At 49.4% G+C, this 14211-nt stretch overlaps 1 protein-coding gene across 1 annotated transcript; it reads left to right on the top strand.

Moving 5' to 3' along the window:
• The first annotated feature begins 303 nt into the window (after nt 1-303).
• Nucleotides 304-2909, top strand: ABHD11 (abhydrolase domain containing 11). The gene is made up of 6 exons (XM_080940862.1): nt 304-483; nt 612-747; nt 1641-1814; nt 1966-2136; nt 2255-2436; nt 2646-2909. Exons 1-6 carry the CDS (start codon nt 356-358, stop codon nt 2776-2778), a joined length of 924 nt encoding a protein of 307 aa, XP_080796988.1. The 5' UTR covers nt 304-355; the 3' UTR covers nt 2779-2909.
• Nucleotides 2910-14211: the final 11302 nt, after the last annotated feature.

The following is a 14211-nucleotide window of genomic DNA, read 5'->3' as shown; positions in this document are numbered from 1 at the left end:
CTCTAAGCGGCTCGCAGTGTCTGCAGGAATTGCGTAATGGTACAAGGGGGCAGGGCTAGTGTATGGCTACGCCCAGCCTGTAACCAAGACAGCTAATCCTACAGACCCGGCTCAAAGTGGCTTCAGGAAATGCGTAATGTGCAAAGGCTGGGTAAGTACTTCTGGCTCCTCCCAAGAAGCTCCTGCCTTGGGAGGTGTCTGAACTGAGCTCGGGAGTAAATTAGGCCACGTGACCGAAAGTGGCGACTCCACGGGGGAAGGAGGATGGGCGGAGCCTCAGTTGAAATAGACAGGGCTCTGGGAGGCGGAGCGTACGCAGGACAGCAACAGGAAGCACGGTTTGCAGGCTGTGAGCATGCTCCGCTGGGCGAGAGCGTGGAGGGTCCCCCATGGGATACCCGGTGCCTCCTCTCCCAGGAGTTCGGTGGTTCCTGTCACGTTCAGTAGCAGCCGCAGTAGTGGCCAAGGAAACGCCGATCGAAGGTCAGTCAAGGACACCGGGACGGTGACCCTCCACTGGTCTACTTTGCACGTGGCCCAGCTGGCTCCGCCCCTCCTTTGGCCTCGCCCCTTCTTCCCCCCCTTACTCTATAGTGGCCCCTACTCTCCAGGCCGCTGCCGCTGTCCTACAATCTTCTAGATGGAGATGCGACACTCCCAGCCATCGTCATTTTGCATGGACTCTTCGGCAGCAAAACCAACTTCAACTCCCTTGCCAAGGCGATGGTTCAGAGGACCGGCAGGAGGGTGAGCTTCCGGGTGGGGCGGTGCATGGGTGGGCGGGGGCTAAGGGTTGAGTTTGAGGGCTGTGGACCTAGTTTCAATCTCTCAGGTCTGGGCTCTTGCTGATAAATGGAAAGTTTCTGTGCACAGTTAACCGGAAAACATCTGTGAAGAGGCCTGGTCCTGCAAGATACCCCACCGTTAGTCCATTCTTGTTACAGAACTCCACCTGTCTCCTTGTCAGGTCCCAAAGAAACTTGGGATAATTTTGTGGAGCCTACTAGCTTACCAAAACACACTCTAGCCTCCCGATTTACTTAGTTTCTGTGACACCCCTCTGCTCTTCTCACCCCCACCCCTTACTATAAACCTTTCCAACACAGAGGCTTCCCTTCCCCCATCTTCTTTTGCCTATTAACACAATCATTTAAGCCATGTGGTCTCTTGGTACTTCGGTCCTCTTTTGGTCAGTATGCCCTCTCTCCTTGGCACCTGAAGTTATCTTTTCACCTCCACATGTACACCATGGTATGTGCTTGCACAAATATAACTTGCACACGGGCTGGAGGGATGGCTCAGTGGTTAAGAGCCACTGACTGCTCTTCTAGAGGTCCTGAGTTCAATTCCCAGCAACCACATGGTGGCTCACAGTCATCTGTAATAGGATCTGATGCTCTCTTGTGGTGTGTCTGAAGACACTACAATGTGCTCGTATGAATAAAATAAGTAAATAAAAATAACTTGCACACATACATGCATACATGGGTGTATATAATAAAATAAAGGTATATGTTAGATGGGAACTAAGGAAGTTGTGTCTTCAGACTTCTCTCCCTGGCTGTTCAATAGTCCCTGCCATGCTTTTTGTTGTCCCTAATCAGAACAACACGGCTCCGCCTATTTTACCCCCATTCCAGGTGCTGACCGTGGATGCTCGGAACCATGGTGACAGCCCCCACAGTCCAGATGCCAGCTATGAGGCCATGAGTCAGGACCTCCAGGCTCTCCTCCCACAGCTGGGCCTGGTGCCCTGCGTCCTCGTTGGCCACAGCATGGGAGGAAAGACGGCCATGCTGCTGGCATTGCAGAGGGTGAGCTACACCTATCTGGGTCCTCTTAATGCACCCTAAGCCTTAAGTGTCCCATTGATAACGTGAGACTCTGTGCCTTGGATGGCCAGGCTCCAGAAACTCTGCCAGAGAGTTTGTCTGGGACCTGCTCTGCTCTGATTCTGTTTCTCAGCCAGATGTTGTGGAAAGACTGGTTGCTGTAGACATAAGCCCAGTAGGAACCACACCTGGATCATACCTTGGAACTTTCATAGCAGCCATGAAGGCTGTTGATATCCCAGAGAAGGCGCTGCCCTCTCAGGCCCGAAAACTGGCGGATAAGCAGCTTAGCTCGGTTGTCAAGGTGACGCGCACTCCTCCCCTTTCCCTGTCGTGTTGTGGACTAAAACCCTGTCAGAGGAAAAAGTGGTGGGTGGGCTTCACAGAGAGCCCCCTTTGCAGCTGCCAGATCTCCCCCACAGGATGCAAGCATTCGGCAGTTCCTGCTCACTAACTTGGTGCAGGTGGATGGGCGCTTCTCCTGGAGAGTGAACTTGGATACATTAGCTCAGCACTTGGACAAGATTTTGACCTTCCCACAGCAGCTTGAATCCTATTCGAGGCCAACTCTCTTTCTGCTCGGTGGAAATTCTTCATATGTACAGTAAGCCAGTGTGGGATCATAGGAAGGGGCGTGCTTTACCCACCCCCCAGCTGCGGGGGCCTGCTTGGGTGGGGGAGGGCTTGGGCTTGGGCATGAAGGCACAGGCAGCTCTCACCCATTCCTGTTCTCTCCCCGCCCCCTTTCTCCCTCTCCCCCCACCTCTCCATTGTCTTCCTTAACCCCATCTTCATTGGCTTCACTGTGGTCAGACCGAGCCACCACTCAGAGATCAGGCGACTCTTCCCTCAAGCCCAGATTCAGACTGTGCCTAATGCTGGCCACTGGGTCCACAGCGACAAACCCCAAGACTTCATAGATGCCGTCACCAGGTTCTTGGCTTAAGAAGTAGCTCCTTGGAAGAATATCCAGGGGACTCTAGGCTTGGTATCTGTGCTAAAACTCAGGGGCACTGAGAGGGCCCAGGGGTACAGAGGTGGTCTAACACTTTAATGAATAAAGGCAGTTCCTTTAAAGACCTGGATCCATTTTCACCGCCGTCGTCCCCACTGACCCCGGGAGAGTTGGATCCAGGAACTCCCACCCGCACTTCTGTTCTCGCGTGCGCCCAGCGTGCCTCTGGACTCTTCCTGAAGCTGACTCCACACCCGTTCTTGAACCATCTGCTGCATGTCTTCCTGGGCACAGGAGAGAGAACGGGTCCGAGGCGATCCCTGGGGACGTAAGGGCATCTTCCAAGCCTCCCGAGTCAGAGGCCCCACCCTACCTCCCAGGCCTCCACCTCCTGTTTCAGCCTCAGTTTCTCCTGCAGGACCTCCAGCAGCTGAGCCTCCACTGTGCGCAACCTGGCTCGACAGGAGTCCAGCTCCTCTTCCACCGCTCGCTTCCTGCGGGCAGCAGAGATGGGGGAGGGGTGTTCTAGTGGCTGTCTTCTGGAGATATCTGGAGTCCCCTTCCTCTCCTCTAGTAGAAGTGAGTCTCCCCCTCTTCCCCCTCCCCCACCCCCACCTGGTGTTCCGCTCACTTAGCAATGGCTTCATCCCTCTCCTGTAGTACTTGCTCCAGGGAAGGCTCCGCCCGAGTGTCCCCCAGTGCTCCTGCCGCTTGGGATTCTGGGTTCTGTTGGAGGGTGATGAATGAGGAGGCAGTGACCTGGAGCTCCTCAGAATGAGAAGCCTCACCCTGGGTCCTTCTGCCCTGCCCCTGCCCCTGCCCTGCCTCGTGCTATTTCTACACAGTCTTACCACCCTTTGCCTCCAGGGGGTGCTGCGCCCATATCTTGTAAAGCCTCCGGAGACCCTTAGTCTGGCCAACTGGGAAGTAGACCTGGGAACTTTTGGTCTTATTCAGGAGTGGCCTGATTTAGCAGAATGAACAGTGTTTTAAGCGCCCGAGGAGAAAGGGGTTTCCACACAGCCCTATAGAAATATTGAGTAGATTGCGGACGCTTGCTTACCTTTCTATGCTCTTAGAGAGTCAAGACCTGGTGACTGAAAACTCTTGTCAGTTGGTTGAGGTTACTAGACAGAGCCCTTTGCCCTTCCAGGCAAGACACTCCCTAGCAGACTCCACCTACCGGAGGACAGCCTAGGGCAAGGAGCAAGTGCACCTCCCTCTTACCCCTTGGAAGGTCTCGGAGCCTTTTTCTCAAGTCTTGCCGGCCGTCGCCTCCAGGGGGCGCTCCACCCGTGTCTCGCTAAGGAGGGACAGACAATCTAGGTTAACTGAACTCGACGCAGTCCCCCAGCTTGAGGGGTTGACTCTTTGGTAGCCCTTCAAGGAATCATCTGCCCCCAGAATTCTAACCCCACCTCAGGAGAAAACAAACAACAATCCAAGGCATCGTTACCAATTTCTTGGTTTTTGTTTTTTTGCTTTGTTTTTCAAGACTTTCTGAGTCACCCTGGCTATCCTTTGTAGACCAAGACCTGGCCTTGAACTTTGAGATCCACCTGTCTCTGCTTTCTGAATGTTGGGATTAAAGGCGGGCATCACCAATGCCTGATTCATTACCAACAGCTTGAATACTGACATTCCCTTTGCTATTACTAGAAGCTGACTAACTGCATTTCCAAGCTGAGCGAATTTGTTTTGAGACAGTGTTTCTCTGTGCACCACCACTACTTGACTATAAGATGTCTAATCCATATTGGGAATAGGAAAATACTTTTGAGACTTTGAGCATCTCTCTCTCTCCTTCCCTCCCTCCCTCTTTCTTCCATTTCTTTCTTTTTTTTTTCTTTCTTCCATTTCTTTGTGCAGTGCTATCTAAGGAATGAACACAGGCACTTGTATATGCTAAGCAGGTGTTCTGCTGCCTAGCCATGCTCCATACCCTAATCTAGGGATTCTAGGCAGGGGCTCTACCGCTAGGCCACGCCCCCAGCCTCTCCCTGGGAGATCCTAGGCAGGGGCTCTACCACTGAGCCACGCCCCCAGCCTCTCCCTGGGGGATTCTAGGCAGGGGCTCTACCACTGAGCCACGCCCCCAGCCTCTCCCTGGGGGATTCTAGGCAGGGGCTCTACCACTGAGCCACGCCCCCAGCTCCTCACTGGGGGATTCTAGGCAGGAGCTCTACCATTGAGCCACGCCCCCAGCCTCTCCCTGGGGGATTCTAGGCAGGGGCTCTACCACTGAGCCACACCCCCAGCCCATAGTATTACCATTCTGTATAAGGAACTTGAGCATCTCAGTATCCTTTGTAGAGGTTTTGTTTTTGTTTTTTCCTCTGTGTAGTCTCGGCTATCCTCTGGAGGACCAGGCTGACCTTGAATTTGGAGGAACCTCTTCCTCCTGAGTGCTAGGATTGAAGGCATCTGGCTCCTGTTTGGTCCATTTGTTTATTTTAAAGAATTGTTTATTTTATGTATATGAGTATACGCTAGTTGTCTTCAGACTCTGAACCTGAGCATTCTAAAGGAATCTGGAGATTTCTCTCCCAAAGCAACTACCCACCTTCTTTGTATCTCTAAGCCCCTGCTTGGCTGCACATACTAAAATATTAATGATAAAAATGAATATTAATTAATCTCCAGCATGGTACCAAGACAAATGTGTTGTTGTTTTTATTTATTTTATTTTTTTAGATTTTTAAAAAGTTTCCAGCATGGTACCTGGTACCAAGACAAATGTGTTGTTGTTTTTATTTATTTTATTTTATTTTTTAGATTTTTAAAAAGTTTTAAGTATGTGAGTACACTGTCACTGTCTTCAGACACACCAGAAGAGGGCATCAGATCTCATTACAGATGGTTGTGAGCCACCATGTGGTTGCTGAGAATTGAACTCAGGACCTCTGGAAGAGCAGTCAGTGCTCTAACCACTGAGCCATCTCTCCAGCCCTCCTGCTTGTTTCTTGAGACAAGGCTTTTATTTATTTGTTTGTTTGTTTGTTTGTTTGTTTTGGTTAGGCATGGTGGTTTATGCCTTTAATCCAGTGCTCAGGAAGCAGAGGCAGGAGATCTCTCAGTCTGAGGCCCAGGTCTCCAGCACTAGCTCCAGGACAGCCTGTGGGGAGGAGAGGGACCTAGTTCAGCATAACTAAGTAGCCAGTGTTGACTCAAACTTCTAGAGTTTGACACCAGATGATTTATTCACATAAATACAGTACAATTTGGAAGGGGGAAAAAAGTTCCCTAGTGTTGCACAAGTCCATGTTCACAAGGAGGCAAAATTACATTGAAATTCTCAGAAAGTACATGACATGGGAGATGCATTCTAAAGAGGATATATGTGTTACCTTCCCCCGCCCCTTCTGAATTCTGTGGGGACCTGGTGTACTCTGGTAAAAAACACTCATACTCATTAAAAAGAAAAGGCATTGCCTAACTTTTTTTCTCCCTCTTCATTTGTGGTTCCTTATGCCATGTCGAGAATATTTCTTTCCAGCTCAGGGACAGCTCAGTGGCTGAGAGCCTTTGTTGCAGAAAACCAGAGTTCAGTTCCCAGCACCCTGTCTGGTGGCTCAAAACTTTGTGTATTTCCAGCTCCAGAGAATCCAACGTCTTCATCTGGCTTCCAAAGGCATTCATCCATGCACACATAAAATTTTAAAAAAAGAACCTATACAATAAACATCATTTTGGGGCTGTAGCTAAGCAATAGAGCACCTGCCTAGAATTCCCACTAGTGAGGGGTGGCTTCGTGGTAAAGCGCATGTGTGAAGCGCTGGGTTTTATTGCCAACACTCAAAAACACATGGGGGGAGGACTTTCTCTTCCTTCTCCATGCACATACAGCCCTATACTTTTCTGTTACCCTCCTCTGTCACTGGTAGCCAAGATGTCACTGCCACCAGCTGAGGGCTTCTAAAAGGAAGGCAGCTTCAAGCGAAGCAGTACCACTCTTAGCCTGAAGGTGGCAGCAGCTCTCAAGAGCAAAGATCCCATGAGCTGCCCCCCTACTCCGTCAATGTGTGAGATGGAAACCCTTCCCAGGGTGCTTGGCATTTCCCAGGGTTCCTCTGTAAAAATGTCTGCTCACCTGACCTTGCATATATTTTCTGCCCACTCTATCGACACCTCTGGAATCACGGGACATTGACCCAATGTGGGTGGTGGTGGCAGCGGTCCAGGCCTGTAATCCAAGCATTGGTGAGGTGAAGTCCAAAGAAAATGGAATTCAAGGTCATCCTTGGTTACATATCAAGGTAAAAGCCATAGCAGGAATGGTGGCCAAGCCTTTAATTTCAGCACTCGGAGGCAGAAGCCGGAAGATCTCTGAGTTCAAGGCCAATCTGCTCTACACAGCGAGTTCCGGAATAGCCGAGGCTACTTTGGTGTCTCGAAAACCAAAAAGGGAAGAGGGAAGTAAAGGAGGGATGGAGGGAAGAAAGGAAAGAAAGAAGAGGCCAGTGGAGGTAAATGAGAAGCCAACTCTACAGATGTTTTCCTGCCCCACCCTCATCTGAATTCTAGGACACACTTATCTGCTGGCTTTCCCATGGAGCTGAGAGGAGAGCTCAAATGTAAGAATACAGGAATAGACACCGAAGTCCAGTTATCCTTTACCCTGATGCCGACTCCCTCCTCTCCCCCTCCCTGTCTCGTTGCTGCCCTTCCGAGAGTTGAGGTTAAAGGTGTGAGCCACACAGAGCTTTATTTTGAATTTTAAGGATATGGGTATTTTGCCTGATGCCTACAGAGGCTGAAAGAGGGTGACAGATCCCCTGAGTTATCCTTCCTTGTGAGAGCTGAAAGCCAAATCCAGGTCTTCTGAAAGACCAGAGGGTGCTTATTTTTTATCTGTCTGTCTGTCTGTTTATCTATTGGGCTTTTTTTTAAAAGACAGGGTTTCTCTGTGTCTTCGTTTTTTGTTGTTTTTATTTATGTATTTCTTCATTTTGAGACAGGCTATCCTGGAACTCACTCGGTTGGTCAGGCTGGCCTCCAACTCAGAGATTCCCCCTGCTGAGTACTGGAATTAAAGGCGTGTACCACCACTGTTTGGCATTATTTTCTTCTTAATTTTGTGGATGTGTGTCCATGCACATAAGTGTGGGTGCCGATGGAAGCCAGAGGAATTGGATCCCCTGGGGAACTCCCTAGGGTTGCAGGTATGGGGCCTTGGGAGCCACCCTTGTATTGGGGATTGAACTGAGCCCCTTCTGCAGGAGCAGTGCTGTTAACCACTGAGCCATTCCTCTAGGTCCTGGACCACTTTAAAATAATCTTTTTGAGATATGGTCTTAGTAGCTCAGGCTGGTCTAGAACTCAAAATCCTTCTGCTTTCAGTATCCACTATGATATTATTTATCTTTGGAAAAGCAATACCAAGGGTCTGGAAAGATGGTTTAGAAGGTAAAGGTGTTTGCCACTAAGCCCGATGACCTGAGTCCAGCTTCCAGGACCCACATAGTGGAAGGAGAGAACTGACTTCTGAAAGTTGTCCTCAGACCTCAATAAGCACACTGTGGTACACATATGTGCACACACACACACACACACACACACACACAAACTATATAATAAGAGTGTTTGTTTATTTGTTTGTTTACTTATTTATTTATTGAGACAGGGTTTCTCTGTGTAGCCCTGGCTGTACTCGGATACTTGCTTTGTAGACCAGGCTGGCCTCATACTCACAGAGATCCACCTGCCTCTGCCTCTTGAGTGCTGAACTAAAAGGTAGGTGCCACCACTGCCTACCAAAGCTTTTGTAAAAAAACGGTAACCATTATTCAAATACTAAAGATGGCTAGCTGCATCTTTAGTAGATGTCTAGGATGCGGCAGCTCACTCTTTCATCATGGCCACGATTGTCTGTCACCTGCATTCAGGACATTTCGTCTGCATGTTCCTACACCTGTCCTCAACCCCGCCCCTCCCCCCAGTCTGTTTTAACCTGAAACTCTCCTGTTAAAGCCTATGGTGGATAGTATGCGTGCCTCGTCTGCTCCCAGGCCCACCAGCAATAAGCTAAGGTCTTTTAAATCTTCTAGAGCCCAGTCCCTCCCTGCACTCTGACTTCATCTCTTCCTGGGTCTTCATTACCCACAATGCTCCAGGCCTCCTCGCCTCCCATTTGTTGCCACACGCATGCTTCCTTGGCATTGCTGTTGTACGTACTGCCCCCCCCCCCCGACCTGCCCCAAGGGCTCTTCCCTACATGGTCTACCCCTCCCCTCCTGAAGTTTCCTCAAAAGCTGTCTTCTCAGCAGAGACCTCTGGGAGGAAGTAGGGGCGGGACAGAAGGTATGATGTTGCCCACTTCAGTCTCAGCACTGGGAGGCAGAGGTGGCATTCCAGGGCCAGCCTGCTCTACCTAGCAAGTTCCAGACCATCCAAGGCTACATAGTGAAACCTGGAGGTGCCTAGGCTACACTGTGAGTTTCACTTTAGGCTCTGATGTACTTACTTCTTTGTTTTATGTTTTAGGGTTTCTTTCTTTCTATTTTTTTTTTTTTTTTTTTTTTTTTTTTTTTTTTGGCAATCTCTATGTAACTGGCTGTCCTGGAACTTGCTCTGTATGTAGATCAGGGTGATCTCAAACCCAGTGAGATGCCAAAAGAGTGCCTACGGAGATTAAAGGCCTGCCCCACCATGCCTCCTAGTTGAGACTCTGAGTCTAACATCAAAAGGAACTGGGGAGAGGGAAGGGGTGGCTCAGTCATTGAAATGCTTGTTTTGAAGTGTGAGGATCAGTTTGATCATCAAAATCCACGTGAGAAAACTAGGCATGGTGGTGTGTCCTTGTATGTACAATGTTGGGGAGGTGGAGGCAGGAGGATCCCTGGCCAGCCAGTATCACCTGCTTAGTTCCAGAACAAAAGTGTGTATATGGTGAGATGGGCTAGGGGTGGGGGAGGCTGGAGAATTGACTCAGCAGTTAAGGGCATTGTCTACTCTTGTAGAAGACCAGGGTTCAACGTCCAGCCACCACTTGGCAGCACAGAGCGGCCTGTTCTCCAATCCCAGGGAGCCTGGTGCCCTCCTTTGGTCTCCTCGGGCACCAGGCATGCATATGGTGCCCACACATACCTGCAGACACAATACCCATATACATTTCTTTTTCTGAGACAGGGATCTGTTGTGTAGCCCTGGCTGTCCCAGAAAGAGCTCTGTAGACCAGGCTGGCCACTCCAACTCAGAGATTCTGCCTCCCAAGAGAACAGATTAAAGGCGTGCACCACCACATAAAACAAATATTTTTTTTAAAAGACAAAAGAAAGCACAGAGGTAGAAATTATAATAAAGGATGATTTAGAACAAAACAAAACACATGAAGAACAGTAGCAGAGGTCCATTTCAGGGCTTCACACAAACCACTCTACACATACATGAATGCATGCACACACAACACGGAAAGAGAGAGATCAAGTCACAATACGCATGCTATGTGTCATGCCTGGTGTCTGTAATTCCCATCCCTTGAGAAGCCGAGACAAGGTGATTGTATCAAGTTTGGCGCTAGTCTGAGTGGGCTACATAGCAAGTTCTAGGCTAGCCTTGGTTATATAAAGAGGGTTACATAACCCTCTTTAGAGGTTAGGAATATAACTCCATGGTAGAGTTCCTTAGAATCTCCCAGTGAGGGGTTGGGGGCGTGGCTCAGTGGTAGAGCCCCTGCCTAGAATCCCCCAGTAAGGGGCTGGGGGCGTGGCCCAGTGGTAGAGCCCCTGCCTAGAATCTCCCAGTGAGGGGCTGAGGGCATGGCTCAGTGGTAGAGCCCCTGCCTAGAATACCCCAGTGAGGGGCTGGGGGCGTGGCCCAGTGGTAGAGCCCCTGCCTAGAATCTCCCAGTGAGGAGTTGGGGCGTGGCTCAGTGGTAGAGCTCCTGCCTAGAATCCCCCAGTGAGGGGCTGGGGGCGTGGCTCAGTGGTAGAGCATTCAACAATCCAGAGAGAGAGAGAGAGAGAGAGAGAGAGAGAGAGAGAGAGAGAGAGGAAAAAAAGAAAAGCAGTTTAGAGGGAAGTGCACACTGTCGTTTCTTCATTCATTTTTCATGCTAATATTTAACATGTCTACATGAGTGATGTTGGCAAGATAGTATGGATTTCTTCGGGAAGCAGCTGTTTCTCATCTTCCTGAAGTCTCACCCCCCACAGCCGGATACTGACTTCTGAGGACACAGCCAGGTCCCATTCCACACCCCTACATATAGGAAATCCACCAGATCGGGGCTAGGCAGCTTCCCATTTCAGTTAAATGGGCCCTGTGGAGCGCAGAGGGAGGAGATACGCAAAGTACACTGGTGCACTGAGGGGCATCTGCGCTTTTAGCATTCAAGAGCCTGAGGTAAGAGGATCTTAAATTTGAAGCTAGCCTGGGCTACGTAATACAGTATATCCCAGGCTAGCCAGAGCAGTGTGAGGTGCTGTCTCAAAATACAAAGAAGAAAAATGCTAGGGCTGGAGAGATGGCTCAGCAGTTAAGAGCACCAAATGCTCTCCCCAAGGTCCTGAGTTCAAATCCCACAACCACGTGGTGGCTCATGACCATCTGTAATGGGATCTGATGCCCTCTTCTGGTGTGTCTGAAGACAGCTAAAGTGTGCTTATATAATAAATAAATAAATCTTTAAAAAAGAAAGAAAGGAAGGAAGGAAGGAATAAAGAAAGAAAGAAGAATGCTGGACTTATAATTCAGTTGGTAGAATGCTAGCCTAGCCTGCATGAAACCCTAGGTCTCTCCCACAGCTCTGCATGAAATGGGAAAAGTGGTACACATCTGTAATCCTAGCACTTGGGAGGCAGGCTGTTTTAGACAAGTGTTCTCTGAGCCAAACTTGCACCGTCTTCAGGAGCTGGGCAGGGCCTGCTCACAGTAGCTCATCCCAGATGGGCCTGTTGAACATTGATCTTTCCTCAGAAAAGGAGGGAGCAGAAAGGGTCATGGAGCCTCACTTGAGTCTCCAGGCGCCCCTCCCAACCAGTTGTATACAATTCTGCCCTCATGTGGCATGTGCAGGTGGGTGATGCTTTAGGGAGGGGCTAGAGTATAAAAATGTGGAGACTTAGGGGAAGGGCCCCATCCATGCAACCATGGAAAAATCATTTGGGTGCCATCTTAGCGTTTCCATTGCTGTGAAAACTACTGTGACCATGGCAATTCTTATAAATTAGAACATTCGATTGAGGCTGGCTTACATTTTCAGAGGATTGTCCATAATCATCACGGTGGGAAGCGTGGCGGCACACAGGCAGACATGGTGCTGGATAAGGAGCTGAGAGCTCTACACCGTGATCTGCAGGCAGCAGAGGGGGACTGTTAACCACACTGGGCATGGTTTAAGCATGTATAACCTCAAGGCCCACCTCCACAGTGACACACTTCCTCCAACAAGGCCACACCTCCTAATAGAGCCACCTCCTGTGGATCCATGAAGGCCATTCCTATTCACACCAAGTTGGGGGTGGGGGTAGGTTGAGGGAGCATCCATTCACCTGTAAGAAACCCCTTACCTATGCTCTGTAAGTGAGGCCAATAGACTTATTGGCAGCCCAGGGTAAACTTTGGTTTCATTATATCTTGGTTTGTTTGGGGGACCTTGGAGTTGAGGAATGAATCTTAGCAATACAGAGACAGGAAGATCAGGGACTCAAGGTCCTTTTCAGCAACATAGCAAGTTTGGGGCCAACCTGAGACACAAGGGACACACACACTAAAATGGCTCATTGAGTAAAGGCACTTGCTGCCCAGTCTGATGACAGGGATTGATCCCTGGGACCCACACAGAGGAAGCCAAGAACTGACTCCGGTGAGTTGTCCTGACCTCCCTGTGTAAGCTGTGGCATTTTCATGCACATAAATAAATGATGTAACCAATATTAAAAATAAAATATAGCATAATGTTGATGTCTAGACAATCGGAAAGGATATGGCTCTCTCCCATATACCAGGACACATTCGTCTCCCGTCAGGTTTTTCTAGGGACAGAGGGAAGGCTGAGCCAGTGTCCCAGCTTGCCTGTCAGCCAGCTATCTAACCTGCACTGAAAGTCTGGGAGAGGTGCCAGGGCCAGACACCGGGCAGCCGGCAGCTGGATCGGATCCAGAACCAGCCTTAGTAACCCTAGTGTACAAGGAGGTGTAGGCATGCTTGGCTGGGGTCAAGAAAGCCTGAGACCACTTACACAAAAGGGAGGGCTGGCAGATGAGTGTGTGTGTGTGTGTGTGTGTGTGGTGTTTGTGTGTGTGTGTGTATGTGTGTGTGTGTGTGTGTGTGTGTGTGTGTGTGTGTGTGGTGTTTGTGTGTGTGTGTGTGGTGTTTGTGTGTGTGTGTGTGTGGTGTTTGTGTGTGTGTGTGTGTGTGGTGTGTGTGTGTTTGTACTGTGTAACAAGATGCTGGCAGGGAGCTAAAAGGTACATGTCAACCAACAGACACACCATTCACACTGCTCTGCAGGTACTGACAAGATCTTCCCACTGGGCCTGGGATCTTCTGAGCAGCCTGCAGCTTCCACAGAGGAAATAAAACATCAGGCCCGGCATTTGAACTCTTGAGTGGAGGCATGAAGGGGTGGTGAGCCTTTCCTTCCTCTTTTCTTTTTTTTCTTTTTTAAAACCAACTTTTTATTTATGCTTACATGTGAGTACACTGTAGCTGTCTTCAGACACACCAGAAGAGGGCATCAGATCCCATTACAGATGGTTGTGAGCCACCATGTGGTTGCTGGGAATTGAACTCAGGACCTCTGGAAGAGCAGTCAGTGCTCTTAACTGCTGAGCCATCTCTCCAGCCCCCTCTTTTTTCTTTTTTAACCATCTTAAACATTTTCCTTATTTATTTATTTATTTATTTATTTACTTACTTACTTACTTATTTAGTGAAAAGAGAAAGTCAGTCATCTTGAATCCAAACAGGTGAGCTTTGAAACCCTTGGGAAAGTAAGGAGGCAGCGTCCCAGTCTGGAGACAGGAGGATGCTCGGAGAGGTGGGAAGGCTTGGGATTGACCACTATGGAGAAGGGTTTTATTTTATTTGATATTCACTGGTTCACGTGCCTCCCGCCTCCTTTGTGTGGTCGCACATAGCAGAGCTCACTCACGTGGAGGTCAGAAGACAATTCCAGGAGTCACTCTCTTCAGTCACGTGGGTCCCAGGATGGAACGCCGATCATTTGTGTGTTTGTTTTTTGTTGTTATTTTTTAAAGACAGGGTTTTTCTGCGCACTTTTTGGCTGTCCTGCAACTCGCTCAGTAGGTCAGGCCGGCCTTGAACTCAGAGATCTGCCTACTAGGATTACAGACATGTGCCATCACTGCCCCACTAGGACTCAGATCTTTTTTAGTGGCAAGCATCTTTATCTGTTCAGCCGTCTCAGGACAGGATGGAGAGGAATTTTGACTCGTGGAAGAAAGGGGATGCTGGAGGTCC

The sequence above is a fragment of the Micromys minutus genome (assembly GCF_963924665.1).
Source record: "Micromys minutus genome assembly, chromosome: 29".
In the NCBI taxonomy this organism is placed as follows: Eukaryota; Metazoa; Chordata; class Mammalia; order Rodentia; family Muridae; genus Micromys; species Micromys minutus.
Note: the sequence above shows the minus strand (reverse complement) of the source record. Positions and strands in the feature narration are given on the sequence as shown.

Excerpts from the sequence above, each read along its gene's own strand:
- ABHD11 (XM_080940862.1), top strand. The coding sequence starts at position 356 with ATGCTCCGCTGGGCGAGAGCGTGGAGGGTCCCCCATGGGATACCCGGT. Across the intron at positions 484-611 it reads CAAGGAAACGCCGATCGAAG|GCCGCTGCCGCTGTCCTACA; the intron begins GTCAGTCAAGGA and ends CCTACTCTCCAG. Across the intron at positions 1,815-1,965 it reads TGCTGCTGGCATTGCAGAGG|CCAGATGTTGTGGAAAGACT; the intron begins GTGAGCTACACC and ends TCTGTTTCTCAG.